The sequence below is a fragment of the Pararge aegeria genome, chromosome 25 (genome assembly GCF_905163445.1).
Source record: "Pararge aegeria chromosome 25, ilParAegt1.1, whole genome shotgun sequence".
Classification (NCBI taxonomy): domain Eukaryota; kingdom Metazoa; phylum Arthropoda; class Insecta; order Lepidoptera; family Nymphalidae; genus Pararge; species Pararge aegeria.
Genome location: NC_053204.1, coordinates 7,886,575 through 7,914,385, shown reverse-complemented (window position 1 = coordinate 7,914,385; position 27,811 = coordinate 7,886,575). Strand labels below are relative to the sequence as shown.

The 27,811-nt window shown below is 35.4% G+C and overlaps 2 protein-coding genes across 2 annotated transcripts; both read left to right on the top strand.

Moving 5' to 3' along the window:
* The first annotated feature begins 3,275 nt into the window (after positions 1-3,275).
* On the top strand, positions 3,276-22,903 carry LOC120634960 (homeobox protein unc-39-like). Its single transcript, XM_039905868.1, has 6 exons — positions 3,276-3,394; positions 8,248-8,889; positions 10,642-10,799; positions 11,488-11,617; positions 12,779-12,901; positions 22,183-22,903. The coding sequence occupies exons 2-6, from the start codon at positions 8,267-8,269 to the stop codon at positions 22,301-22,303; spliced, it is 1,155 nt and encodes a 384-aa protein (XP_039761802.1). The 5' UTR covers positions 3,276-3,394; positions 8,248-8,266; the 3' UTR covers positions 22,304-22,903.
* Positions 22,904-24,255: 1,352 nt separating this feature from the next.
* LOC120634928 (beclin-1-like protein) lies at positions 24,256-26,037 on the top strand. Its single transcript, XM_039905820.1, has one exon. It carries the CDS (start codon positions 24,478-24,480, stop codon positions 25,765-25,767), a length of 1,290 nt encoding a protein of 429 aa, XP_039761754.1. The 5' UTR covers positions 24,256-24,477; the 3' UTR covers positions 25,768-26,037.
* Positions 26,038-27,811: the final 1,774 nt, after the last annotated feature.

Here is a 27,811-nt window from a genome sequence, read left to right as displayed (position 1 = left end):
AAATTGTTTTTTTAAAAATTGTAAAAATTCTACATTTAAATTTTAATAAAAAATAAAGTTGTTAAGTATTAATTAATTTTCTTTTTAATCTTTAATTTGTAACGTTTTACGCTTCTTTTGAAACTAGAATTACACGCCAGCAACATCTAGTTTTTGTTTTACAGCCCCGCAAAGTTTTTTTTACGTAAAAAAATAAGCTTGAACGTCAACTTTCGGTTTTAATAAAAAAAAAACTAAAAGTGATCATGTTCTTCCAATTTTTTTAAAACATCTCTGGACTGTCCCCTTTCTAATGGTGTGCAATATGCCATGAAAAGTAATTAGTAACATCACTAATTTTCAAATTTTCTAAACTTGGTCTGTCGGGCCTGCATTCGAAACAGGGGTGAACAATTTGAGCAGAATTTGTAAAAATTATGAAATAAATGTTTCAAATGCAATGTATTATTTTTATTTCAAGTAAAACCTACGAAATTTAAAAATTTTACCTGCTTGTGAGTTTTATTTACGCAAAAACTTGTTTTTCTTTCATCTGTTGAATATTAGAAAATTGTGACTAAGTTTAGAAAATTTGAAAATTAGTGATGTTACTAATTACTTTTCATGGCATATTGCACACCATTAGAAAGGGGACAGTCCAGAGATGTTTTAAAAAAATTGGAAGAACATGATCACTTTTAGTTTTTTTTTTATTAAAACCGAAAGTTGACGTTCAAGCTTATTTTTTTACGTAAAAAAAACTTTGCGGGGCTGTAAAACAAAAACTAGATGTTGCTGGCGTGTAATTCTAGTTTCAAAAGAAGCGTAAAACGTTACAAATTAAAGATTAAAAAGAAAATTAATTAATACTTAACAACTTTATTTTTTATTAAAATTTAAATGTAGAATTTTTACAATTTTTAAAAAAACAATTTAAAATCAGTATAAAAAAAACCGTTTGAGCAAGATTTTTTTACGAGGGCTGAAGAGATAGCCAAAGACCCCTCCAATCATCAGATTCGATTTGGCACACGATGCACCAAACATCCGGTATATATGAAAATTAAAGCTTAATTTACTTATTCCATCTATAAATATTACACTATACAGATTCTCCTCCTTTCCGCGGAGTATAGCAAATTCATCTTAATCTTCATAATAGACGTAAATCTTTCAAACTTTGCCGTCAAACGTCACTTTTGTATTTTTTTTATGTCGTGAGATACGTAATCACTCCGCCGGTTTTAAAGGTCTTCTTCTTCTTTTTTTGCTTTTTTGGCTTTTAGGTGTGCCAAATCGGCACGTTGTATTTCGCCAATGTCACGTATACTTGGAAGATCCACAAAGGTGATTGTCACAAGGTAAACATTATATAACTATAGCACTATACTTTTTATAAAACTAGTGTTATAATTCAAAGGTTAGTGTTATAATTCAAAGATTTTTTTTATTATAAATCATAATCGGATATATTTAGAGCTTATTTTTGTTTGAATATATTTACATTACAAATTCTAAGGGTGTCGTTTCCGGCGTAATTACAGGCATATGAAGCTTACCACCTACGCCTCAGATTGATAGACACGGGGCGACATTTTTTGTTTTTTTTTTTCTTAAATTTGCCCTGCGCGCCCAAGAGTCTTTGGCTGTAATGGTTTTTTTTACTTACCATAACGTGGCCTATCTGCTGACCGTCAACTAGGACTATAAAAAAAAGGAAAAAAGCGTGGGAAATGAAAACTCTATTTGTGCTAAAGGTATTGAGAAAGACCCTCCACGTAGCATCGTCGGACGTCAAAAGTACCATAAAATTGCATAATTTTGCAGGAAAAAAAATGACGGCTGTGTACAATTACAGTATCATATGTCCGATCGGACACTTTTACTTAGAAATGTGTTCGTGAGAACAAAACAACGTTCATACTGCGAACTCGACGGTTGTGTTGACGGTGTAGCCGACAAATGATCAATTAACGGGTCGAGTACCGCTTTAACGTCATCTTACCTTTTTACCATTGAACCGCGAGGCATCAGCGCTGTGCTGTTATAAGTGGGAGGTTCCAGAATCAATACCCAGTAGGGGCAATATGATCTATATATATAAAAGAGAAAGTGTGTGGGTATGTTCTGTAAAGTTTGGTGATGATCGGAGCACTCCTATTTTTGAACTGTCAAACTGTCAAACACAGCTTTTATTAAAAATTTAATTATGTAAATTTATTGTTTAAATAAAATAAAGCAGAATCTAGGGGCTGGCTAGGCGGGCTGGGTGCCCGCTTCGCCGGTCTTACTATATAAATTTCTGAATTTTCCCTGCTCAGCAAGGCTAAAAAATATACTACGATATATGAAGCGGTGATAGCGCATTGGGTTGGAGCTCTACTTCACTTTTGGGGGCCCGAGTTCGAATCCCAGTAGGCACCTCTATTATGTGGAACTCTCAGGAATGCAGGTTTCCTCGCGATGTTTTCCTTCAATGTCTTTGTTACAAAGGAATTAAAATCTTCAACGGAGCAAGTGATATTTTAATTGCATTGCAATTATTACGATTTAAACGCTGAGGTTAAATTCATTAAGTGAAGAAAAGTTTTCTGAAAAATGGCTTGACGTGAAATATCTTAATGTCATTCCTGTTAGATGTTTCAGCGATATGTAATTGAAAAAAAACATTGAGATTAACAAAATACTTGATTATAGTATTTGTCTGGCGGAAGACTCTTACGCCATGGCTAGTTACCACCCTTCAAAATACTCGCGAACCGATTTACCGTTTAAGAACGATGACTTGTAGGTTACCATTGACCGATTAGGTTAGCCCGCTATCATCTTAGCCTGCAATATTACTTACCGTCTGGTGAGATTTCAGTTAACTTTTAGTAAAATAAATAAGGAAAATTACAAACTATTGTATACATGTCCTGCCCTGTGGTTTCAAAATAAATCTTTTTTTATGTCTCTAATTTTTTTCATAATTGTGTATTTCCTTCCAAATTCTACGATTAATAAGAAAGCGAAAAGGAAGCCATGTTATTTAGCCCTTTTCTAGACAGAGGCAAAAAAAAAAATAACAAAGTAGCACCTATAACACCTGGCCGTAAAAAGGCGGTCCACCAAAAAGGTCGCATACCTATAATAAAGGAAAAATAACAAAAAGAAAATTATACCCAACACCCGGCACTAAGCTCCGCCCATTCTCTGTCTCTTTCGCACCCAGCAACTCCTCCTCGGTCGGGACTATTCGAAGTTTCAAGTTTGAAATAATTTGTTATTTGACCCCTTGACTTCGTTCAGGGAGGATGTGCCATTAATTACGGAAAGGTGTATTTTTTTTGGACTGAATTATTTGTGAATGAAAACTTGTATGTTTTGTGATTGTGATTGAGTGTATGTAGTGATTTGGCAAGTATTTTATGTGGTAAGTGATTCTATATACCCTTCCTGTGAGGTGAATTTAATTAATAATTTTATTCCAAAATTTTTGCTTTTCACAATCTATTCGGGTTTTTTTAATTAGGTACACCGATTTCTTAACAGACGTACTTGATATTTGTTTTAATCGCTAGATAAGCTCTCGAGAAGGTCTTTTAAATATATATTTTTTTAAAGAGATTTTAAAACAGCGTTTTAGTAAGCATTTCATATGTTTAAATTACTTAGACAAATGTTTATTTGTGATAGAGGGTCGGCGACAAAATATACTTAATTCGGATTTTTTTTTACGGTTCGTGTTTAGTTGATCGGTTTGTTATTATCTCAGTTATAGTAGCCAAATGTAAACTGATCATAATCTTATTCAAAATATTCTTTTCCCGATGCTGGGACGTTAGTTTTTGAGGAGTTCTACCGGTACTTAACCATCTTTGTTATAATGAGCTTAAATGGCTTAGCTACAAATATTTATTCATTAAATATTTTATTCATTTTTTTTCACTATTCAAATATCCGTCGCCATCCGTAGTTAGTTCATCATCAGTTTTACTAGTTCTTGTTCAATAACCTCCTGTTTACAAAACTAAGTAGGTATCGCCAGTGGCGTGCATATGAGGTATGCATAGGGTATGCAGATGATATAAAATGAAGAATGTCCGAGTTATAAAAACCGTAGAGATAGACATTGTAAGAGTTATTAAAAGCCTACCCTTAATTATTTATGACTCGTACTGGAGATTTTCTTCATTTAATATCATCTGCATACCCTGTGCATACCCTCTATGCACGCCACTGGGTATCGCACTGATCGTGACGTTTCGTTCTTATTTTAATCTCCGAAGATATTCATGAGATCATTCTCCAAAACTAAATAGGTCCACCTCTGAGACATATAATATAAATGGCGGTGTAATCGCGTAAAGAACCTACAAAAAAAAACATACAGTCTAATTGAGGACTTCCTATTTTTTTGAATATTTTTTTCTCGTATTAATTATTCAAATAAAGACAGCGATAACAAATATCTTCAAAACGGGATAGTTTAAAGTTATGTTACCTACTTATATATTTTTTTATTTATAAAAACGACTGCGTGTTATAAGCTTGACGTATCTGTGTGTGTGTGTGTGTTTGCATGTTTGTGTGTGTATGTCAGTGACGGACGAACCGAGTAAAATTTTTTTTAGTTTGATGGATTAGTCGGGAGTGTTACTAGCTCTTTGATGAAAATCCTACCGATTTTCATGCCTTAAAATGGCGGTTCACATATTTTTTTTACAACTCCCTATGGGTATCAAATTAAAGGGCTCGACTATTAGAACACATCACATGGGATAAATTTCAAACCCAAGATGGCCGAACCACAAAATAAAGAATTACATTTTTTTACAACTCAACCAAAATCAAATGATAGGAATTGACTAGTAGAATAATGTACACAATATTGTACGTCGCGTGGTTTTATTTAACTGCTACGGTTAGATAGGTATAGGTAGGGGCGTGCATAGAGGGCATGCACAGGGTATGCAGATGATATAAAATGAAGAAAATCTCCAGTACGTGCTATAAAAAACTTAAGGATAGGCATTGTAAGAGTTATAAAAAGCCTACCCTTAAGTATTTATAACTCGTACGGGACATTTTCTTTATTTTATATCATCTGCATACCCTGTGGATACCTCTACGCACGCAACTGGGTATAGGGTAACTATACTAAATGACTGTCGCATTTCGTTTCTATAATCCGAAATTTTGTACATTTAGATAAACAATCTAAAGTGGTCTGTTTAAACTAAAGCTACCACCACACCACATGTTGGCTATCACTCTTTGAAATTAAAGATTGTCTATATTCTATTTAACATTTTCCGTAGCGGTTAGAACTTCGGCATGCCTTTCGGGGGACAGAATTCTATTTTTCAGAGCTATGTGCGTTTTTAATTTATGTAATAAATGTAATGTAAATGTAAAAAAATGTAACTTGCTTTAACGGTGAACGAAACCTGCACGCCTGAGAGTTCTTCATAACGTTCTTAAGGGGGTTAAGAAGTGAAGTGAAGTGATGAAGTGAAGTGAAGTCTACTAATCCGCACACGGCCATCGTGGTGGAATACGGTCTAACCTCTAACCTTAGACCCATATAGGGTTGCAAATGATGATGTACATTATCTGTCATCTATATGTATTTATTAACATCCCTATCCCTATCCCTACTTCCCTATCCCTATCCCTACTAATATTATAAATGTCAATGTAAATATGTTTGTTACGCTTTCACGCAAAAACTACTTAACCAATCCTCATGAAACTTTGTATACATATTCTTGGAAGTGTTAGAAGTAATATAGGATACTTTTTATCCACGATTTTACACCATAACTTCGACAAATTATAACCGATTTAAAAAAATATTTTTGTACTATAGAGGTTACTGTGGTTGGAGATAGAGGACAGAACTTCTCAGCGGACAGCAGCAAACCCATCATTTAAGGCTTAGTGATACTGAATACTTAAATTTTTTTTAGAACTGCAACTAAATTTAATGCCACATCAAAAACAAAATAAAACCCATACGAAGTCACGGGCAAAAGCTAGTAATACATATAGATGACAGATAATCTACATCTTCGTGTGAAAGACTGAATCTTTCACTTATATACAAATGTGATAATAAAATTCTTATTAATTTATTAAAATGTGAAATATTTTAAAACACTTAACACAATAAATATTTGACTACTGAATTTAATGAGACTCAAACGGCGCGACTCATAAGTTATCTCAGTTAGGGCTAGCATAGGCAGGAGACAAAAATTATATCCCCCGATTATATCGCCTGACAAGGGATATAATTAACTTGTCCATCTGCTAAAGCACGGAGACAGGAAATAGGAGAAGTTTATCCCCGTTTATTATTACACATATATTATTTGGATATTATATCCACTTGTGCGCCAGTGCTCTAAGAGTTGATAAAGCTGTGGGAGAAGATACATTTTTATCCTTTCCCCGGTGTGAAAATAGTCTCCTGTCCATGCTAGACATACCGTTGTCTTAAGTCGTTTAACAATGTCCTTTTAATAAGAGCTTTTTTTTGACGGCCGACTGGCGCAGTGAGCCGCGACCCAGCTTTCTGAGTCAGAGGCCGTGGGTTCGATTTCCACAACTGGAAAATGTTGGTGTGATGAACATGAATATTTTGCAGTGTCTGAGTGTTTATCTGTATATTATAAGTATTTATAATAATCAGTAATCTTAGTACCCATAACACAAGCTAAGCTTATTTTGGGGCTAGATAAATAAATGAAATAAATAAATAATAAATATACTACGACAATACACACATCGCCATCTAGCCCCAAAGTAAGCGTAGCTTGTGTTATGGGTACTAAGATGCGTGATGAATATTTTTATGAATTACTTATATACATAAATATTTAGAAAATACATATAAACACTAAGGCAATGAAAAACATTCATGTTCATCAGACAAAAATTTGTCAGTTGTGGGGATTGAACCCACGGCCTTGGACTCAGAAAGCAGGGTTGCGCTGCCCACTGCGCCAATCGGGCGTTAAACAATGCAGCTTTCCGGCATAAATAAGCATGGCAGCAGTTCCTCGGACGAGCTCTGTCACAAAAAGTTCTAATGCTAGTACTACTAAAAACGGTTGCTATGATTTTCGAAGATCACTTTCCACTGACCATTTAGGACAGATTCTTATTCCATCAATGATTCATCATAAAATTCAAATTCATTTATTTCAAGTAGGCCTACTTTATAAGCACTTTTGAAACGTCAAGTATGTATGTTTGTAGTGACTCTACCACCGGTTCGGAAAGCAGATTCTACCGAGAAGAGCCGGCAAGAAACTCAGTAGTTGCTCTTTTCCAACATCAACATTTACAATCATTTTGCTATCTTGCGGGAGATGAGAGCGAGGCTGGCTGCTTCCAATCTACCTTGTCATTCAGGAATTCATCAAATGTATAGTAACCTCGCTGTTTTACACCTTTTTTAAATGTATGCATTGGTAGGTCAATAATTTTCTTAGGAATCATGTTGTAAAAGCGTATACTCAACCCCACAAAGGAGTTTGCACCTTTCGCAGACGATATATGCAGATATCACTAATTAGTAATTTATGTCCGTTTCTGGTAAGTCGATTGTTAACATAACTTCCATCCATCACATCCACCCATTACCGGTCCACTAAAGAGCACGGGTCTCCTCCCACAATTAGAAAGGGTTAAGACCGTAGTCCAACACGCTGGCCCAGGGCGGATTGGCGGACTCCCATCGATGGTTACTATAAAAGAAATGTGAGAATCACTTATAGCTTCAGGATTTCCTTTATTATGTAAAATTATTATTTAAAAATTGCGGATTCGAGCGTAAAAATATGGATTGTTGTCAAAACATCCTATGGCACTCGAACCGTCCGGAAAACGTTTTAAAACAATTGTATTACTTCATAACCTGTAACTCTGTTAGTTAATGCCTTACCATTCGCCAATTACAAGATCTCAGGCGGATATCGTCATCGTCACCATCACCATAATGTAAAATAAGTTAAATGTATCTTTTCTTTTATATCAGACAACATTGTGGAGAACTCTCAGGCATGCAGGTTTCACGATGTTTTCCTTCACCGTTGAAGGAAGTGGTATTTTAATTTCTTAAAACACACATAACTTTGAATAATTATAGGTGCTTGCTGGGAATCGTACACGGCCCCCCAAAAGTGAAGTCGAGCTCTTACCCATCGGGCTATAACCGCTCAATCCTAGCTATAATATAATATTACATGCAAAATATTAAATAACTTTTCATTTCAGGTAACAATAGTTGTTAAAAATGAAATCTACCAACATGGAGTCCTGTTCGGACCGCCTGAGCCCTTCAAGTGACCTCACAAGCGAGTCCGAAACCTCCCTTCCGTCATTTACATACGAACAGCAGAACGGCAACTTTTACCAAACGGAAATCAATGAAAAACAATACTATTCATGCAACAAGCAAAAATCACCAAGGAGTGAAGATAGAAAAGAGGTTTACTTGCAAGAAAGCAATAAAAACTCTTTCGAAAACTATCTGTGTCCAAGAAGCAAGAAATATTTAAACTTCGAACTAAAATTACCGCCCATTAACGATGGGAACTTTTTCTCGCAAATCGTCACAGAAGATAGATCGCGCCCTTACTTCAATGAAGTAGCAAAAAGTTGTGTACAAAACGAAAACAATCCTAATTTAGTTGAAATAGAAATAAATAATCAGTTCGAGAACGTTAACGATAGAGCGAGACAATCGTATTTCGCTGATGACAACAGCAATATGAGAAGGTTTCTGAACTTCAATTCGGAACAGGTTTTGTGTGTTTGCGAGGCTTTATTGCAAAAGGCGGACATCGAGAAGCTAACCGCATTTTTATGGAGGCTGCCTGAAAGCGAATTGCTAAGAGGGAGTGAAACTCTACTGAGGTAAAGTGCATTATTTTTATATTTATTATAATTTTAATGAACTATATTTATAATTGGGAATACAATGGAGAATGGGTAGCAGCGTCCTCATTGCTACTTCTTCCACAGAATTAAGAACATACAAAGTATATAGATATCTTTATCCAAGTGGCGCTTTTGATTCGTACATCACATGAGAATTACATGGTAGTGAGATGATGGCGATAACCATGTTCATAAACTTAAAACTAAAGCTACGAGGGTTCCAAACGCGTCCTGGTCTAAGAAGAAGCGCCCTACAAACTTAGCCAGTGTTTTTTTTTTTGTTATTACCATCTCACATTATCATTAAAAATTATTAGAAGAGCAACCTGGTTAGAGCAATAATTCACATCCAAGCTTTTTATCGATTACGTAGTCCTTTATACTATAGTAGTATAAAGGAATTTATAATAGGACATTTCTATAAACTTACGTTTAATACAAACTTTGAACTTTTTAAGAGCCATCTCATAATAATAATTACAGAAACCGTGTACACAACTAATATTGAAGCATCAAAAATCACTCTACTTTAGATTGGTTTCTCGGCCAAACGGTTAGTCACTCATACCATTTAGCAGTTGACTGTAATTATTTTACCTCTAATGTTCTAAGCGTGAAACACGGGAAAAGAATTGTGAGATAGCAACATTCCGCGGATGTAAAGTGAGACGTGTGCCCCCGCACACGTTTTCACTGTTTTTTATAGCTGAATGAGGATTCTGTATTTTCTTAATTCAATGAATGCCGAGCCAGGAGACTTATAGGCGAGGATTCACCACTTTTGTCTAAACTCCAAAGTCTTTCTTCTGTCGGTGCTTTATAGGATATACTTTGAAGAGTGTGCTCAGGAACTATTCGATCTCATCCCCTCCTCACCATTCTACCATCGCACTGCAAGGCACTAGGCGGGGTTTCACCCCTATGTTGTTAATATCCCAAAAACTCGCACGAAACGATTTACATCTTCTTTTCTTATACGCATGGCTGGGGTTCGGAACACCCTTCCGAGTTTTGTGTTTCCTAATTCTTATCTGGGCATCTTTAAAACTAGAGTGAGAGAGTAATAGGCATCTTAGACCACATCCACACTTTCCATCAGGTCGGATTGAGGTCAAGCGATAGTCTATTATAGTTAAAAAAATAAAAAAAACTACACAGTATTGCGGTCTTAGTGACCAGGCTGCCCAGCGAGAAGATATAGACAAACTCTCCCGTCGCAAAGGTCTTTACTCTAGCAGTGCACTGTTATAGGCTACTTATTGTCATATGTTATAACAAAATTAAAAGTAGTTAAAAAATGTCACGACAAAAGTAGTATTTGGAAACACCAGAACCCGACTAAATTATTGTATATGTAGTTACACTGTGGATGCTGCAGTCTTATAAAGGTAACGGGCTATTCTGGGCTAAAAACTTGAGGATAGGCATTGTAATTGTTATAAAAAGCCTACCCTCAAGTATTTATAACTCGTACTGGAGATTCTTCATTTTATATCATCTGCATACTCTATGCACGCCCCTGAAGACATGATATTAATATAGTGTACTATAGTGATACTCTACGAATATTGAAGGTCAATCAATATTCTCAGAGTATCTCAACAATTCACGGAACCCCCGTCATGGAATAGATCCCATCGACTATTGCTGTCCAAAAGTGCATTGAATGAAATGAGATGACATCTAGAATCAGTTAAAGCCTAGACATTAAACCATAGACATTTTCAGAGCTCGCGCGCTAGTGGCATACCACCGCGGGATATACCAAGAGTTATATGCGATATTGGAGACGCATAAGTTCTCTATGAACCACCATAAAGAGTTGCAGAGTCTGTGGATGGAAGCGCATTATAAAGAGGCCGAGAAAGTTCGGGGAAGGCCATTAGGTAAGGACTTCACATATTATGAAAAATTATGAAAATAGTTGGAAAATACAAAAGTGCACGCCTCATAATCTCATTCATTACAATAAAATTGAGATTATTTGTAAATAATAATTAAACTACATCTAATTATAACGTGGAAAGTTATAGGCTTCTATTACTCAAAATACTAAAGCCTATAAAAAAAACAACTCGATAAGTGAAGTATTTCGCTCATTTCGCTCGTTATCGTGACCACAAGATACGGGATCCGCACATACAGACACACGGACGTCCAAGACAGAACATTTTTACAATTTTTGAATTAGTTTAAATAATAAAAAAAGATTTAAAAATGTTAAAGATAGCGTTTTTTCTCAACATTTGTCTATTTATATTCACTTATAAATGCAATAAAGAAAAAAAAGTGACATTTCAAGTTGGGGAATGACTGTGTGCGTAAACTGACAGTAATACCAACCTCAACGCTTCGCTTATGAGGCGTGCAATTAAGCTTAATTTGCTATACTGTGCGAAAAGCGGGAGAATCTGTATGGTGTAATTTATAATTTCTTCAATCCTCACACTCTACACCGAACAGATCTTCGGCAATGTACCCTCTACGCACGTTTCGCTCCGAAACCGGAGCATCCTCAGGAGATGTTGACTTTACAATGTGTACTAGTGAAGTGATTTTATGTTCGTTTTCTAGGAGCAGTTGACAAATACAGACTGAGAAAGAAGTATCCTTTGCCAAAGACAATTTGGGACGGCGAAGAGACGGTGTACTGTTTCAAGGAGAAGAGTAGAACCGCTCTCAGAGACTGCTATTACAGGAATAGGTACCTAAGCCGTTTATCATGTAACTAAAATTTATAATCTATGTCTATCTATACCAGCGCTTCAGGGATTCTCAACTTGTGCGCTTGTGCGCAATTATTTTGAGTACTATACTCAAAATAATTGAGAAAACTATTTTTTTGATAGTTTCTGTGCATCAGAGTCACTTTGAAAAATTGTATGGATATAACCAAGCTAAGGCATCCATTTTCTTAATTCTTTGTTAAAAAGTATTATTTATCATGGTTTAATTAGTTTCATAATGAGAATGTTTTTTTTTCGCCTTTCTGCCTGACTAACATGTTTTAACTGTTGTGTTTTAACTGGCTACGTTAAGAGAGGTCGCGGCTCCGCGACGTGTAAATTTTTTTATGCCCAAGGTTGGTAACCCCTGATCTATACAATAAAAACGAGCAAAACTGTACCTGGATAAAATTTTATCTGGGGAGGCTCCCACATCGATATAGAACCCAAAACCGTTTACATTTGCAACCTCCCGGTTTGTTCAGGGATGATGGCAAGAGACCATACCTTTGAGCGCCGTAAAAACTCTATTTGTTACTACTTTTTAAGATTTCGAGCTCACGATAATTAGACCCGAAACATATGCAAGAACCTGCTGATGCGGAAAGACAAATCATCATCTTGTTAACCAGTGGACGTCCACTGCTGGACATTGGTCTTTTTACCCCGGTCTTGTGCCGTTTGGGTCCAGCGGCTCCCTCAAACTCGTCTGTCCACCCCGTCGGGGGCTTGCAAAACCCCTCACCCCGCCGTTACCATAACGAGAGTCAGGAATGTGGCTTTTTTGTGCTTTTTGTACAAAGCTATGCTCCATAAAGACCACGCTGGGCAGACGGGTTAGTAATTTCCCGGAAGTATACAACGGGTTTCCCGGGAGTCTAACAAAGCCAACCAGAGGGGCCGTGGTGGATTTTAGTTTGGGTTAGAGAAAGACAGATCTACTGGAGGGGAGTCTCACATAACCTTGGTCATACCCAATGATGATGATGATATCGCCACTTGTCGGTCACCTGAACCTCGCTGGTTAAACGGCAGGTTGGACCACGAGCTGGTGAGGTTGACAATTTTGGAGGCTGACTTGTGCTAGCCTCCCTCTGACAACCGTTAAGACAATAATAAAACGTTATGATGAATTGTAGGTATCCGAACCCTGATGAAAAGCGCGCCCTCGCCAGGAAAACTGGCCTGACCCTCACTCAGGTTTCCAACTGGTTCAAGAACCGGAGGCAGAGGGATCGTACGCCGCAGCAAGCGAACAGACCGTAAGTTGTTTAAAGTTTGTCTTTTTCTGTTTAAGTTTTTACTTATGGCCTTGAAAAGGAGCAAACAAAACACATTGTTTTTTTTTTATCATAGAATATCGACCGTCGCTTTTATCTATCCGATCTTCAGTAATTCAGAATCATTGCAGTTTATAACACGGTAATTGTTTGAATTGATACCAGCGCACCGCGCCGCTTACACTCGATGTAGAAAGTTTTTTATACACCAAACTGGTTCACTATAGTAAAACGCCGATTACGCCTGTAAATTTCACTTACGTAACTTAGGTACGGAAATTCCTTACGATGAATTTACTAAACAACTTTGTAAGCTAATTATTGTGACTTACGTAAGATGTAAGTCACTATTACTAGCTGACAAAGTTGTTTACATTAGTAAATTTATTCTCCAATAAACAAACGGCTGGACCGATTTGAATGAATTTTTTGGTATGCGTTTGGGTGGCACCCTGGATGGTTTAGATTCACAAATTAGCCCGACAGATGGCGCTGGGGTCCGCTAGTATATATATATATATAGTATATATAGTATATATAATATATATATATATATATATATACTAGCGGACCCTTATATATACAAGTGGCGTGCATCGGGTTCCTTACCAGGGTATGCATTCGCTGGTCAATTGCATGAAAAGAGAAAAATTTCTCCTTCTATACGAGTTATATATCAATTTTAGGGTAGGCTGAGCTTTCGTGCATATATGAAGTGTACGAAAGCACTGCCACTGATATATATATTTCAGATATATACAGATAATTGTACAGCAACGAATCGGTTTTGATTAGCCACCAAAATTTAGAGGCTCGTAAACTAAATATTATGATTCTTTATAACTCAGTGGCTTTGTTTCAACTTTCGGTGTTTGGTTACAGCTCTCAGGGTCGCATAATCGGCTGTTTTAGGTTTATTTTAAACTTTACCTACGAATATTGAGATAAGAGATATTCCAAATTGAAACTATCAAGATTTTTGTCGAGCTACCTTGCCCTGAGGTCTTATATTGAGATGTCCATAGGTCGATTTCCGGCAGATTTTTTTTTATATATTATTATCGGGTAAAAAAGCGAGTGGGTCACCTGATGTTAGGTGATCACAGTCGCCCATAAAAATCTGCAGTACCTGTGGAGCCACCAATGCGTAGCCGGCATTTAAAGAATTTAATTATCAGTCGACTTACAAGAAATGGTCATAAATTAGTGACATCTGCATATCGTCTGCGAAAGGTGCAGAAGTCATTTGTGGGACTGAGTATACGCTTTTATAATATGATTCCTAAGGTAATTTTGGACTTACCAATGCATAAGTTTAAAGAATGTGTTAAAACACATTTATTACAGCGAGGTTATTATACAATTGATGAATTTCTTAATGACAAGGTTGCTTGGAAGCATCCGGCTCCGCTTTCATCTCTCACAAGATAGAAAATGAATTTTGAAATGTAAAATGTAAATTGTTAATGTTGGAAAAGCGCAACTGCTGAGTTTCTTGCCGGCTTCTTCTCGGTAGAATCTGCCTTCCGAACCGGTGGTAGAGTCACTACAAACAGACAGACTTGACGTTTCAAAAGTGCTTATATTAAGCCTACTTGAAATAAATGAATTTTGAATTTTGAATAACCCAAGCGGTGATAACGCAATAGGTAGAAGCTCGACTTCACTTTCGGGGGGCCTAGTTCGAATCCCAGCACACACCTCCAACTTTTCTAAGTTTTGTGCGTTTTAAGTAATTAAAATATCACTAGCTTCAACGGTGTAGGAAAACATCGTGAGGCATGCCTGAGAAATCTACATAATGTAACACCAAAAATATTTATGGCTTTATTCATAAGGTTCAAAATTGCAAAATTTGGCTACTTTCTTCTTTATTTTGTTGCGTCACTATTCAGGGAAATAGCCAGACGACTTAATGGCTTATATATTATAATAATTTATCTTTATGAAAGTGTAATTTACAGAAGCAGAAGTCTATCATAAATTGTTAAAAAAAAGGAATACGAAAACAATAGCGATAGAAACTTTTAACTTATGAAAAACCTTAAATGCCAACGAATAAAGCTTAGATTCGCGTAAATCTAATTTGAATTTCGATAACGTCATTTTCAACTGACATAATTTCTTTATTTTTCTTCTGGCACTCGACACTTTAATGTTGGTATAAATGGGATAGTTATTATTTTTCTCTGTGGTCATAAGTTGTTCTAGCAAAAGTAAACTCTATCTTAAGAAAATTCAGTTTAAAATCGTCCGGACCGGCCGACTCAGCGATGACGTGTATACAAAAAATAGGGCTAGGCCCATCTATGGGCACACCTCAGAAAATAGGAGGAGGAGGTATGCTGTAAAACCCTAATAAACGAAGAACGAGGGAACAGCTAGTTAAACTTGTAAATTAATAAGTTATAAATTATTTGCCTTACAGCGTGAGTTAGGGTCGAAAAATATTAATTTGTTTTTTTTTCTCGACACTAAAAATCAATGACACATGCATGGTGACTAAGAGAAATTACCAATAAAATAACACGAAATTTGGCCAAAATTTTTTTTTTCTTCATCACACATTGCGGGCCCGTGACCCTCATTAGGGGGTAATTAATCAACATTACAAAGACCCATCGGGACCACATGTGCATACTCTATTGTTTTTTTTTTTTTAAATTGTGTATTCTGTCATGCTGAATGATTTAGATCATGTCCAATTTTCTAAAAAAAAAAAAAAATGGTTTTGTAGTTTTGTGTTTTGACGAAATCTCGCGATCATATGGTGTATTGTTTTACTTGGTTATTTAATAAGATGGTTAAATATATGGTTATTTTTGTCTTATGTCCTGCAGTCCGGCTAGCGTGGGCAGGAGACAATTATATGACCCGGGGAAAGGATAAAAATTGTTCTTCTCCCGCAGCTTTATCCACTCTCGGAGTACTTACTTGTGTCTGCATGTGCACAGGCAGGAGACAAAAATTATATCCCCTGACAAGGGATATAATTTATTATATGTGTTACAGTAAATTTATAAAGTGGGTAAACAATTAAACTTTGATTAACAACCAACCAATGTTCATGACATTGAGTTGGTGGGTATTTTGATATAAAAACGACTGCATTATCGATGCACCGCATCCCCCCCGATGTCGTCGAGCCCTGGGGCTCTTCTCATGGCGAGCTTTCGCGCTCGCCCCACTCCCCCGGTGACGCCGTAGCAACCCCTCAGGTGGTTATCGGCAAGTGTCCTTCCGAAAAAGCGATGCACCGCAGTCCAACATGGACTCGAACGATGTAAAGATAAGTACCTCCCGGTGTCTTAGTCGATTAACAGTCAGAAGGGGTACAATACAAAAGTCTAGCCCACGTGGTGACCTTGCTCGATTTGACTGTCAGCTGAAATGACGATTTTTCTTAGTGACTATTGTTTTTCAGACTGGTCATCTTTAACGATTGTCTACTAAACTTTTGGCAAAAGTGGTGATTGTGCTATTAATCATACGGTGTCGGCAATGTGTCTGTGTGACTATTTACGAGAAAGTTTATGAGACCATCTAAGATAACGTCTGTGTGACCGCGTAATTGCGAGCCCTGTCATATTAACTGCATGCATTATCGATACACCGCAGTCCTACATGGACTCTAACGATGCAAAGATACCTCCTCCCGGTGTCTTAGTCGTTTAACATTAGTTATTAGTAGTATGTACTTAAGTGTAAATTTATGTATTGTTTATTGTATATGCGATTTCCCCTCTCTCATGTATTTTTGTGTACTCTCGTTAAGGTTACCAGGCAGAGATCACTTTTAGTGATAAGCTGTGGCGTTTTGCTTTTAATTTTTTTTAAGTATATTTTTATTTTCTCCTTTACTACGCAATAAAGATGTTTAAATAAATAAATAATTTACGTGTCCACCTGCTAATGCACGCGAATATAGAATAGGAGGAGTTTACCCCCGTTTGTTTTTACACATATATTATTTGTATATTATTTTCACTTGTGCGCCAGGGCTCTGAAAGTTGATAAAGCTTTAATTTTATCCTTTTTACCCTTTTTAAACATCTTTATCCTTTTCCCAGGGAGATATTTGTCTCCTGCCCATGCTGCCCATGCTAACCCTGCAGGAGGGGACGTGTCGAAGGGGCTTTATTTAATAGTGAATAAAAAGATTATAAAATTCAATAACTTTCATTCATGTACGCTTATCACAGGCACTTATGAAGCGTTCATACGTATGTGTAATATGTGAAAGGTTTATAAGTACATTCGTTAACTTAAATCTAAAGTTAGGAGAGTTCCAAACGCGTTCCGGACTAAGGCCCAATGAAAACTTATCCAGATTTTAGCAATGAAGTTTGACCTACTTATACCTATCCAAACTTTTTATCGTTTATGTAATTCTTAATATGTATTATAATAGGATTTTCATATAAGTTTACCATTTGTATGTATGCATTTGTAAACGTATCGAGAGACATATCAAATAATTCATTCGGTAATTTGTTATAAAATAGTAAACAATTTCCCTTGAATTCATTACCAATTTTATGTAGTAAACTGCACAGATAATGCAGAAGTGTAGAGAGCAAAGAGTATGTACCATAGTGACACGTTTACGTCGTAAGTTAAGAAATAAGTACTTGAGTATGGAGGGTAGAGGTAAGGAGAGTCATCTTATATGGGAGAAAAGTTGAAAAAGTGCCCAGTTCAGATGTGTCATCGACTAAAGTAGTTAATTATTGAGAATTTCAACAACTTACGTTGTACAAAATATTGTGGTAAATATAACCTTACTTCCTTGTATCTCCATACTTCCTTGTTTATTTTGCAAGCCTACTCTAACAATATTTATATTTGGCGCTTCTTTTAAGACGTACCCTGATGCAAATGTGTCGCCATCCTAATTTAATACATTTTGACGACACTTTTTCATATACACAGATGACTCTCCTTACCTCTACCCTCCATAGTACTTGAGCGATATTTAGGTAGGTACGTAGATACGTTGGACGCAGCATGCTTTTAATTTTTATTGCTAGCAACTGGCAAACGCCATTGTTTTCGAACAGGCTGCCCATTGCAACCTTTTTTCTTTTTTAAACGACGTGAGGTCACAAGGATTTTATTGAGGACTGCTTGTAGCGCATATATTATAGGTTCCATCACAGACCAATAAACGCAAATACATACATAAACGGTCTAAATTTTGTTACTTGTCTTTTAAATAAAAGAGTATTTTTATTACTTTCCAATCTAAAGTTAATTCTAAATTGTGACGTAAGTAATAAAAAAAAAGCTTACACTAGCACTTTTGTATTGTGTTAGTTGTTTATTTTTTTGTCAAACCTCCTTGTATTTTCGTATTTTTAAAACATAGGACGGTACCTACTTTACAACAAAAAAAGCAAAAAGTAACGAAATAATTGTGCTAAATTATAAAACGAAAAATATACTTGACATTGATATTGGCTTACCTTTTTTAGACTACTTAGTTATTTATAACCAGAGATTCATTGTAACACCAATTATAAAATTTAAACCGTTTAAGAACAGTTAAAAATTCTATCTATAGGTAATCTCTTATAGGTGTATACGACGTTATCATTATCGTCTTGGCAGGGTGATTACGTATCTCGCGACAGGTTTGCTACAGGCGTGAATCTTGCAATCACTGCTGTCAAACGTCACTTTTGTTTATTTATTGTATGGAAAAGTGCCGTTTGATGAAGCTAAAGCAATTCACACCCAAGCATTTTTATCGTTTAAGTACTCCTTAATATTATAATAGGATTTTTCTGTAAGCTTACGTTTTATATAAACTTTGAACTTATTGAGAGACATCTCAAAGATTTCATTTGGTAATTTGTTATAAAATAATATACAATTGCCCTTGAATGAATTTGCAATTTTGTGAAGCCTAGTAAACTGCTTCTAATATTTATATTGTTACAGTGCATTTTCTTTTTAAATTTGATAAATCAAAATTAAATTTTCATACATGTACTGACTATCATTATTCATCACCGTTATTATTTTAACTTCTTTAAATTTATCCCTTAATGACTTTCCTGGGCCCATTTAATATATCGCACGAACAGCCCTTTTCTGCAGGACGAAAATAGAATCTATATCAGCAGCATTACCCCATAATAAAATGCCATAGGACATAATGCTGTGAAAATAACTAAAATACACAAGCCTAGCAGTTTCTATGTTTGTCATATGACGAATCTTTTTTACCGCGTATGCTGCAGAACTAAGTCTGTTCGCTAAATTATTTATATGTGGCTTAGCATCTTATTTCTTATTGAAGCTTTGCATCTAAAGTTATTCCTATAAAGATTGTCGTATCCACCAAATCCAACTCCTCATTATTAAGTTGTACATTGGTTTTTACTTGTTTAACATTCGGTAGTGTGAATTGAATACTCTTCGTTTTTTTCCGTTAAGAGCTAAGTTATTAGCCTCAAACCATTGTACTAGTTTAGCGTGACGAACAATATTATCCCGTGATTGTCCTCAGCTAGGTAAGGAAGGTCATTCATATAATAGAGGAATAGAAAAGGTCCTAATATAGATCCCTGGGGGACACCAATTTTCACAAATGACCCGTTAGACCGCTTTCCGTTCAGGTCAACTTTTTGAATTCTATCATAAAGATAAGAAATCATTAAATCTAGAACTATGCCCCGAATTCCACAGTGGTGTAATTTCCTGATTAATGTTTCATTTTGTACACAATCGAAAGCCTTGGACAAGTCACAGAAGACGCCAAGTGCGTCCTGTGACTTCTCCCAGGCTTCAAATATATTTTTTACTAACTCAACACCAGCATCGGTTGTTGAGCGACCCCGTGTAAAACCAAATTGCTGCCCGTGCAATAAATCGTTCTTATTTAAATAGATTATTAGATAAGATTTTACTGAGAGTGGGTAGTACGGATATTGGTCTACAGTTAGAGGGGTCGGTAGTACTACCCGATTTGAACAGGAATACACCACAGTCTATACAATTATTAAATATGAATGATAGGTCAGGTGCATTTATATCAATCACAGACTTTACAACGTTAACGGAAATGCCCCACAAGTCATTTGTTTTTCTACTATTTAATAATTTAAATGCCTTAATAACGTCTGAACTGCTAACGTGTCTGAACTTAAAAGTATCGTTACATTCAGGCACATTAAACTTCAACAAAGAGAGAGCGGTGTCCGGTGATGATTTCAATGATTTTGTTGTGGAGACAGGAATGTTGGTGAAGAACGTTTCAAAACCAGTTGCAACCTCGAAAGCTGACGTTATTGATTTGTTATCTACATCAAGTTTGATGTCATTAGTTCGAGGTGTTACTCTTCCTGTCTCCTGATTAATTATATTCCAAGTTGTTTTTATAACATTACTGCTATTTTTTATTCTATTCTGTATGAATATTGATTTAGCCAAAATGCATTCACGTTTAAATTTTTTGGAAAATAATTGCACATTTTTTTTTAACTCATCACTGATATTATATTCTCGTATCGCGTACAGATCATATAACCTTTGTCTACTTTTATGCAATTCAGTCGTAGCCCATTCACTGAAAACTAGTGTATCAGCAATCATGACAGACTTACTAGTGAAAATGGAATTAAATATTGTAATAAATTTACTGAAGAAAGTACGTAAAAATTATACTACCCGCGTCTGGGGTTAAAAGTCTTAGCAATGATGAAGTTAAAATTACTCTCCATTTCTCTGTTTGAAAACAAAACTTAAAATAATGAGAGCGGAAAAGTTGGAATCCGGCAAAAAAATCAAGATTTTTGTCGTACATACCAAATAGAAACGAGTAGGTAATTAGTAGTAAGTAGAGCTTTTTGTGACAGAGCTTGTCCTCTTTGACCTTTATTTGACCTATTCCACAATTAAATCATCTTACTCACATCCTGGGATAGCTGGAAGAGATCTCTTATAGAAATAAGCTTTCCTTTGTACACTTCATGTATCTTATGTTCACAATCACAATTTAAGGTACATAAAAAAATAATAAATAAATATTGTTCCAATGCTGTGTAATTACAGGCACATGAGGCCTGTAATTACACAGCATTGGCTTGGCCAATAGGCCTTAAAGAACTTGAATCAATGGCCGTAAAATAAATAAAAAAAAAAAGAGGCTTAACACCTACGCCACAGGTTGACACACACAGGACGGCACTTTGAGGACTCTTCCTTGCTTACCCTACAAAGTGTTGCTCTCTTATAGGCGATAGATTACCGTTCACCGTCAGGTGTGCCTGCTCTGCTTCTGGCTTGGTTCGTCAATTGGGTGTGAATTGCTCTAACCTCATAGCCTCAGTAATATAAAAATGAATCAGCATCAGCAAAAATGCATCAGCTTTTTGCTACTACTATGTGTCGCACCAATGCAGCGAAGCGTTCTCCATTATTTAGCATGACACAATCATATAACGAGAACTTTAATAATATAGACATTTTTTCTACGCGAATAGGCGCCTTTAAGAAGTTGGTCATAGATCGTTTAAAATAGTCTTAAAATTAAATTTATATACTAGTATTACGGGTGATAATCAATTACTGTTATAGACAAAGTTTTGCGATAACAAGATATCGATAAATAATTACAGATTTCCTTCTTATATTTTTTTTTGTTTGTACAATAATGCAACAATAATGTTTTATTAGCTTTTGAATAAGCCCCATTAACAATTATTTCTTGTAATATGTGGTTTACGCAGTTGACGCCACAGTGAGTAATTATTTGTACTATGTATACCATTGTGTAATGTGATACTGTGTTGTTGTTTGTGAACCCAAATAAATAAATAAATAAATTTACTGTGAGATGTTGTTAAAAAAAAATACCCGGCTGAATTTGTTGTGGGCTCTTCTGACCAGGGCGCGTATGGAACCCTCGTAGCGTTGGCGAACGAAGTTATCACCATCCCCTTAGAATTATGTAAACATATTATATGTATGAACGCTTCATAAGTGCCTGTGATAGACCTACATGAATAAAGAAAATTTGAATTATTCCCTACTTTAAAATAAATAAATAGGCAAGAACGCAAAGATTTGTTTGCAAATAATTGGCATAATTACATCTCTATCCTAAAATGATCGAACAGTTTACGGTTAAAATGAGCTTTAATGACAAAGTCTTACATTTTAAAACCAATGTCTAGATCGTCTTTCTAGAATTCCCAGCACTGCTGGATCTACAAGGTACTGATAACTCTGAATACAAAGTTGTGTTTCTTTTTCAGGGAAATGTTGGTGCCAGCGCAATATGTCGGCTCCCAAGGCGGACTATCCCAATCTTTCATCCCAAACGCGTATTATAAAATACAGGATGCCACACACTATTTGCATGGAAACGCACCTTAAATCTGTGCTGCCATATATATATTTTGCTATGCGTACTGTTTAGTAGTTTTTATTTTGTTTTAAGATATTAGAGCCTAAAAGATTATTATTTTTGAAAGAAATTTTTTTGATTAGGGTCTCTTTAAAACCACCAATAGTTTATAGTTGTATATTCATTATTATGTGATCCATTTAAATGATTGTGATTCGTTTCAATGACGAGGCTAAGCATTTGAAGAAGACAAATTAACTACGATTTTCTTGTTATATCTAGTTTTTTATATATATATCAGTTTGCCAAAAACAGAAATAGTATTAAAGTAAAGGTCAACTGAGACTAAGATGGATTCTAGTTATTGCTAATTAAGTATTTTATAATTGTGTTCCCTAGAATCTATTATTAAAATCTTGGACTGGCGATAGTAGATATGTTATTAGGATAAATGCTTAAACACAATATTCTTACTTGAGATAGATATATTTATTGATTGGATTAAAGATAAAACACGTGTACGGTGTACGCCAAAAGTGAGTGATGACCCACTCGGCTATTTACAAAATTACTATAACACCTGAACAGATAAATAAAAACAGCAAAAGATTAGGGACTGAAAGTAGAAACTATTATTTTTTCAAAAAAAAATTTACAACTACTCATAATGCATCGAAGCGCTCAGAAATTATTATATATTTATTTTAATCCCCCATTTAACTATGAGTATTATTACCCAAAAAAATTAATAATTCGCTGTTGTATGGAAATCTGGTATACCCTCATAATCTGAAATTCTATTTTCTGTCTAGTTTTTTTTTTTTCTGTCATTGTATTTTAATTTACTTTTAATAATAAACAATTGTTTTTGGCTAATGCACGAATGCTACGATATAAAATGTGTGTTAAATGTAGTTTAATTTAACGGAAATTATTGTAAGAGACTCTAATTTAGCGCTCAATATGTCCTTTCATATCATTGTAAATACAAAATATTATAGTGGTGCTGTTAAGTTTAAAATCATTGTATTCTAGTCTACAAATGCATTAAATATTATATCAGAAATTATAAATAGTTTTATTCTATATTTTTACTCACATATCTTTCAGGACCGTTACGAGTAAATAACTATTCCTACCACTTCACCACAACTTCGCAAAGACAAGGTTGAATTGCTAATAAACCAACAAAATTTACTTCTTACTGAAAACAAACGAATTATATGATAATAATGTTCCCATCGAATATCAATATTTTTAAATGCTTATTTCAACTGTGTTTGCACTTTGCAGGGTGGCCATTGGGAACAATGAATATGGTCATGGCCTAGTGTCCAATAAATTACCACAAAAAATTACTCTTTACATCTGTAAAGAGTAACTTTTTGCAAAGAGTAATTTGTGTAAATTTTTTGTTTTCTGTAAAGAGTAATTTTAAAGCAACGATGTGGCATATCTATGCCACATCGTTGCTACGCCACATATCTGCCAAGCGGCACAAACAAATGTAATTACTAAGTAACGCAAATTACATGACAGTCCGTATTCAGTCAAATTGCTGCAAATAGGCAAGTAATTGATGGTGAACCGGATGGTCATAAAATATTTGACTAAACGCTACCGGTTATTCAATTGGACTTCATATATTAATCAAGCGGAGGGCAACTTAACGGAAAAGTTACTTATTACACAAGGGCAGTTACTCTGCCAAAGGCATGTGACCGCAGCAGGACATTTCTGCTGCTGTCACATTGAGTTTTAGCCTTAGGGCAATATAATGAAGATGTGATATAAAAACGTCTGGGTTTATGTTTATTTATGTATGCATTGCCTTATTATAATATTGGTTAATAATAATAAAAGAAGACACAAACAGATTATAGTAGAAAATTTTGAAGGAGGTGGCAACATTGTGTTGTAAAGTGATTTGTACCAGTACCAACGTCAACGCCAACTGTCAAATGTCAAAACTCAAAACAAAAAGCAAAACGACATTGACAACTTAGGAAATTGTTAGGAAATAGAAAATAGGTTCTTTGTTTGAAAATTCGCGTTTGTTTCTTTAAAATATTTAAATTCGCAACAATTGTATTATATTTTAGTGATTAAGACATTAATGCTTGCAATTTTGAGCCAACACAAATAACATTTACACGTGAGGCTTATGATATAACAGTGTTAAATCATTGCGTATTGTTTAACGATGAGTGATACGAAATCTTTCGTCAGCTTTTCTTGCCAACGATGTCTTCAGCCTCTAAAGCTCGACGAGTCTTTAAATAATCTGGGTGAGCACACAATTGCTGACCTAACGCTGCAAATACGTCGTAATACGGAGGCTGATCTTGATTTACAATCATCAAGTTTAGAACATTATGTTCCACCTTTCCGTATGTCAGAATCTGGGAATGGAGCGAATGGGTTCATGGTTATTTCAGATGGATGGGAAACAACAACGTCTATGGGCCACCAGCTGCATGTTAAAGGGACCCTATTTGATTTATTATCAAATAACTCCGACGTAGACCACCCATTATGCGATGAATGCACCGATACTTTGTTAGAATTGATGGATAACCAATTAAGGCTGACAGAAGCAGAATGGAAGGATTACACAGACTATTTAAAGAAGTTGGAAGATGATAAAGAGGATTTAAACTTAGACGGGCTTGAAAAAGAACTTGAGGATTGGAAACAAGAGCAAAATAGGCTATTGCAAGAGCTGTCAGCGTTACAGAAAGAAGAAAAAGCTATGAAAGATGAGATTGTAGTGCAAGAGAAAGAAAAGGAAAGACTAGAAGATGAACAGGACATTTATTGGAAGGAATACACTAGATATCGCAAAGATCTGATGACAACCGAAGATCAGATGAAGTTCTACGAATGCCAGTTATCCTACACCCAAGTGCAATTGGAAAAACTGAAGAAAACAAATATATTTAAAGCATCATTCCATATATCAGATTCTGGGCAATTTGGTATTATTAATAACTTTAGACTCGGCCGTTTACCAACAGCTCCTGTTGATTGGTCAGAAATTAATGCAGCGTGGGGACAAACTGTCTTACTGTTATCTTCGTTGGCACGTAAAATTAATTTTCATTTCCAGCGTTATCGCCTTGTACCATACGGAAATCATTCTTATATAGAGATATTGGAGGATCAGAAAGTCTTACCATTGTATGGATCGTCAGGTTTTCGTTTTCTATGGGATACAAAGTTTGATGCAGCAATGGTCGCTTTCTTAGATTGTTTGCAACAGTTTAAAGAACAAGTTGAGAAGGGGAATACCGGTTTTTGCTTGCCGTATAGAATAGATACAGATAAATGGAAAATTGAAGACACAGCTTCTCCACCTCATGCTTATTCAATAAAGATACAGTTTAATTCTGAAGAGCAGTGGACTAAGGCCTTAAAATACATGCTCACTAATCTTAAGTGGGCGTTAACTTGGATTTCATCCCAATTTAGTGAGGACAAAGTAGAGGGTTGATTTATGCTATGTTTTTCTGTGATATGTAAATTTACTGTTGTTAGAAGTACATTTAGATATAATTACTGTAAATAGTGTAAAGTAAATAGTATGTAAACTATAAAAAATATCTATATTGTTAAAGAAAAAAAATTCTTAGTATAGAGATTTGTAGATCAATAAACTAAGATATGCCCAGTGAGAGAATAAAATGTTAGTTGGAAACTTAAAACACTTTTAAATTTAAAAGCGTGTTTATTTATGTTATTATAGTGAATAAAAATATTAACGATTAAATGGAGTAATTTTATTTTTTATTAAAAATAATATAGTATACATTCAATTAGTGCTGCTATCTGTTAATAAATAGAACAACTACGTTGAATAGCGCCATCTACTGGACACAGTAATAACGAACTCACTAAATACCAACCCAACCATTTGCGGACATAGTTGATTAGACTTCCGTAAGATGTCATTACAAGCTTATCGTTGTAAATATTTCAGGTGAAATTATAAAACAATTTATAATTTCTCGTGCATTTACCGAAACCTAAACTATTATTAGCACGGTATCCTATTGATTAGTTACTGTACGCAACTGCGTGGATTTGAACCCAGAGAAGAATGAAAAATGTGAGTCAGAAAAAAATAATGATACAGCAATAATAATTACTTTTTCAGGAATCATTTTATATTCCTGGAATATATGAATTAATTCCTAATGAATGTTAATTGGCTTCATTTATAATTTCAGTCAAATTTATAATTTCACCTGAAATATTTACAACGGTAAGCTTGTAATGACATCTTACGGAAGTCTAATCAATTATGTCCACAAATGGTTGGGTTGGTATTTAGTGCAACATGCCGCCCTGTGTCCATCAATTTGAGGCGTAGGTGTATCTCTTCTTTATACTCCACACCAAGCAGATCTTCGGTAATGTACCCTCTACGCACGTTTCGCTCCGAAAAAGCAGCATCCTCAGGCGATGTTGACTTTACAATGTATGATTGTTAAGACCATAATATAAAATTATTATGTTGTGGAGATCGGTAGAAGAAATACAGTTACCAACATAGCTCAATGACTGAAGCTGAAGAGGCGTTAGCCCGAACAACCTTTGAACGTTGGGATCCCAAGGTGCTGGAATGGCGACCCCGCACCGGTAAACGCAGTTGGATGACCTTCATCGAGGTGGAAAGACGAGATCAAATGAGTCACTGGAAAAAAGCGACCTACCACCGTGGATTTTGGAGATCCCTACAAATGTCCTAGGTCCAGCAGTAGACGGCAATCGGTTGATGTGATTAAGATGATTATGAATGTTTGTTAGTCGGCCGATTGGCGCAGGAGGCACCGACCCTGATTCCAAGGCCGTACCTGAATCCGCGGGTTCGATTCCCACAACTGGACAATGTTTGCGTGATTAACACGAATGTTGTCTTGTGATATAATATAAGTATTTATGTATATTTTCCATAAATATATTCAGCTGTCACCTTAGTTCCCATAACACAAGCTATGCTTATTTTGGCACTGTGTGTATTGTCATAGTACCTATATTTATTTGTAAAATTTTGATTTTGGAAAAGAACAACTGCTGAGTTTCTAGCCGGTTTCATCCGGTTAAAATCTGCCTTCAGAACCGTTAGTAAAATCAAAGTTATGTGTGTTGCATAACTGACTTTTGGAAACTATTTCTTGTTTCTCAAAACATGCAACATGCTCGTTTCCAAGCTTAAAATTCAATTAAGTACCTAAACATTAATAAATATAATACAACGTAGAAAACGATTCCTACTTATTTCTTTCAATAAGGAAAATGATTAATGGAGAAGTCAATAATTTAACTTTTGAAAAGTTAAACAATGTAATTTTGTGTTAATCCAGTATTCTTTGGAAAACGGAACTCGTGGGCTCTGAATAACAAAACAGTCTCATTTAAATGCATTGAGCAGGTATCGAGTTACTTTGAGAGTAGCGGATCCAGAGGGGGGCTTAGGGTAGGCATGGGTAACAAAACACAGTACTGTACTGTTTAATCGAGTTTGCAATTTGTAA

Excerpts from the sequence above, each read along its gene's own strand:
- LOC120634960 (XM_039905868.1), top strand. The coding sequence starts at position 8,267 with ATGAAATCTACCAACATGGAGTCCTGTTCGGACCGCCTGAGCCCTTCA. Across the intron at positions 8,890-10,641 it reads GGGAGTGAAACTCTACTGAG|AGCTCGCGCGCTAGTGGCAT; the intron begins GTAAAGTGCATT and ends AGACATTTTCAG. Across the intron at positions 10,800-11,487 it reads AGTTCGGGGAAGGCCATTAG|GAGCAGTTGACAAATACAGA; the intron begins GTAAGGACTTCA and ends TTCGTTTTCTAG.
- LOC120634928 (XM_039905820.1), top strand. The coding sequence starts at position 24,478 with ATGAGTGATACGAAATCTTTCGTCAGCTTTTCTTGCCAACGATGTCTT.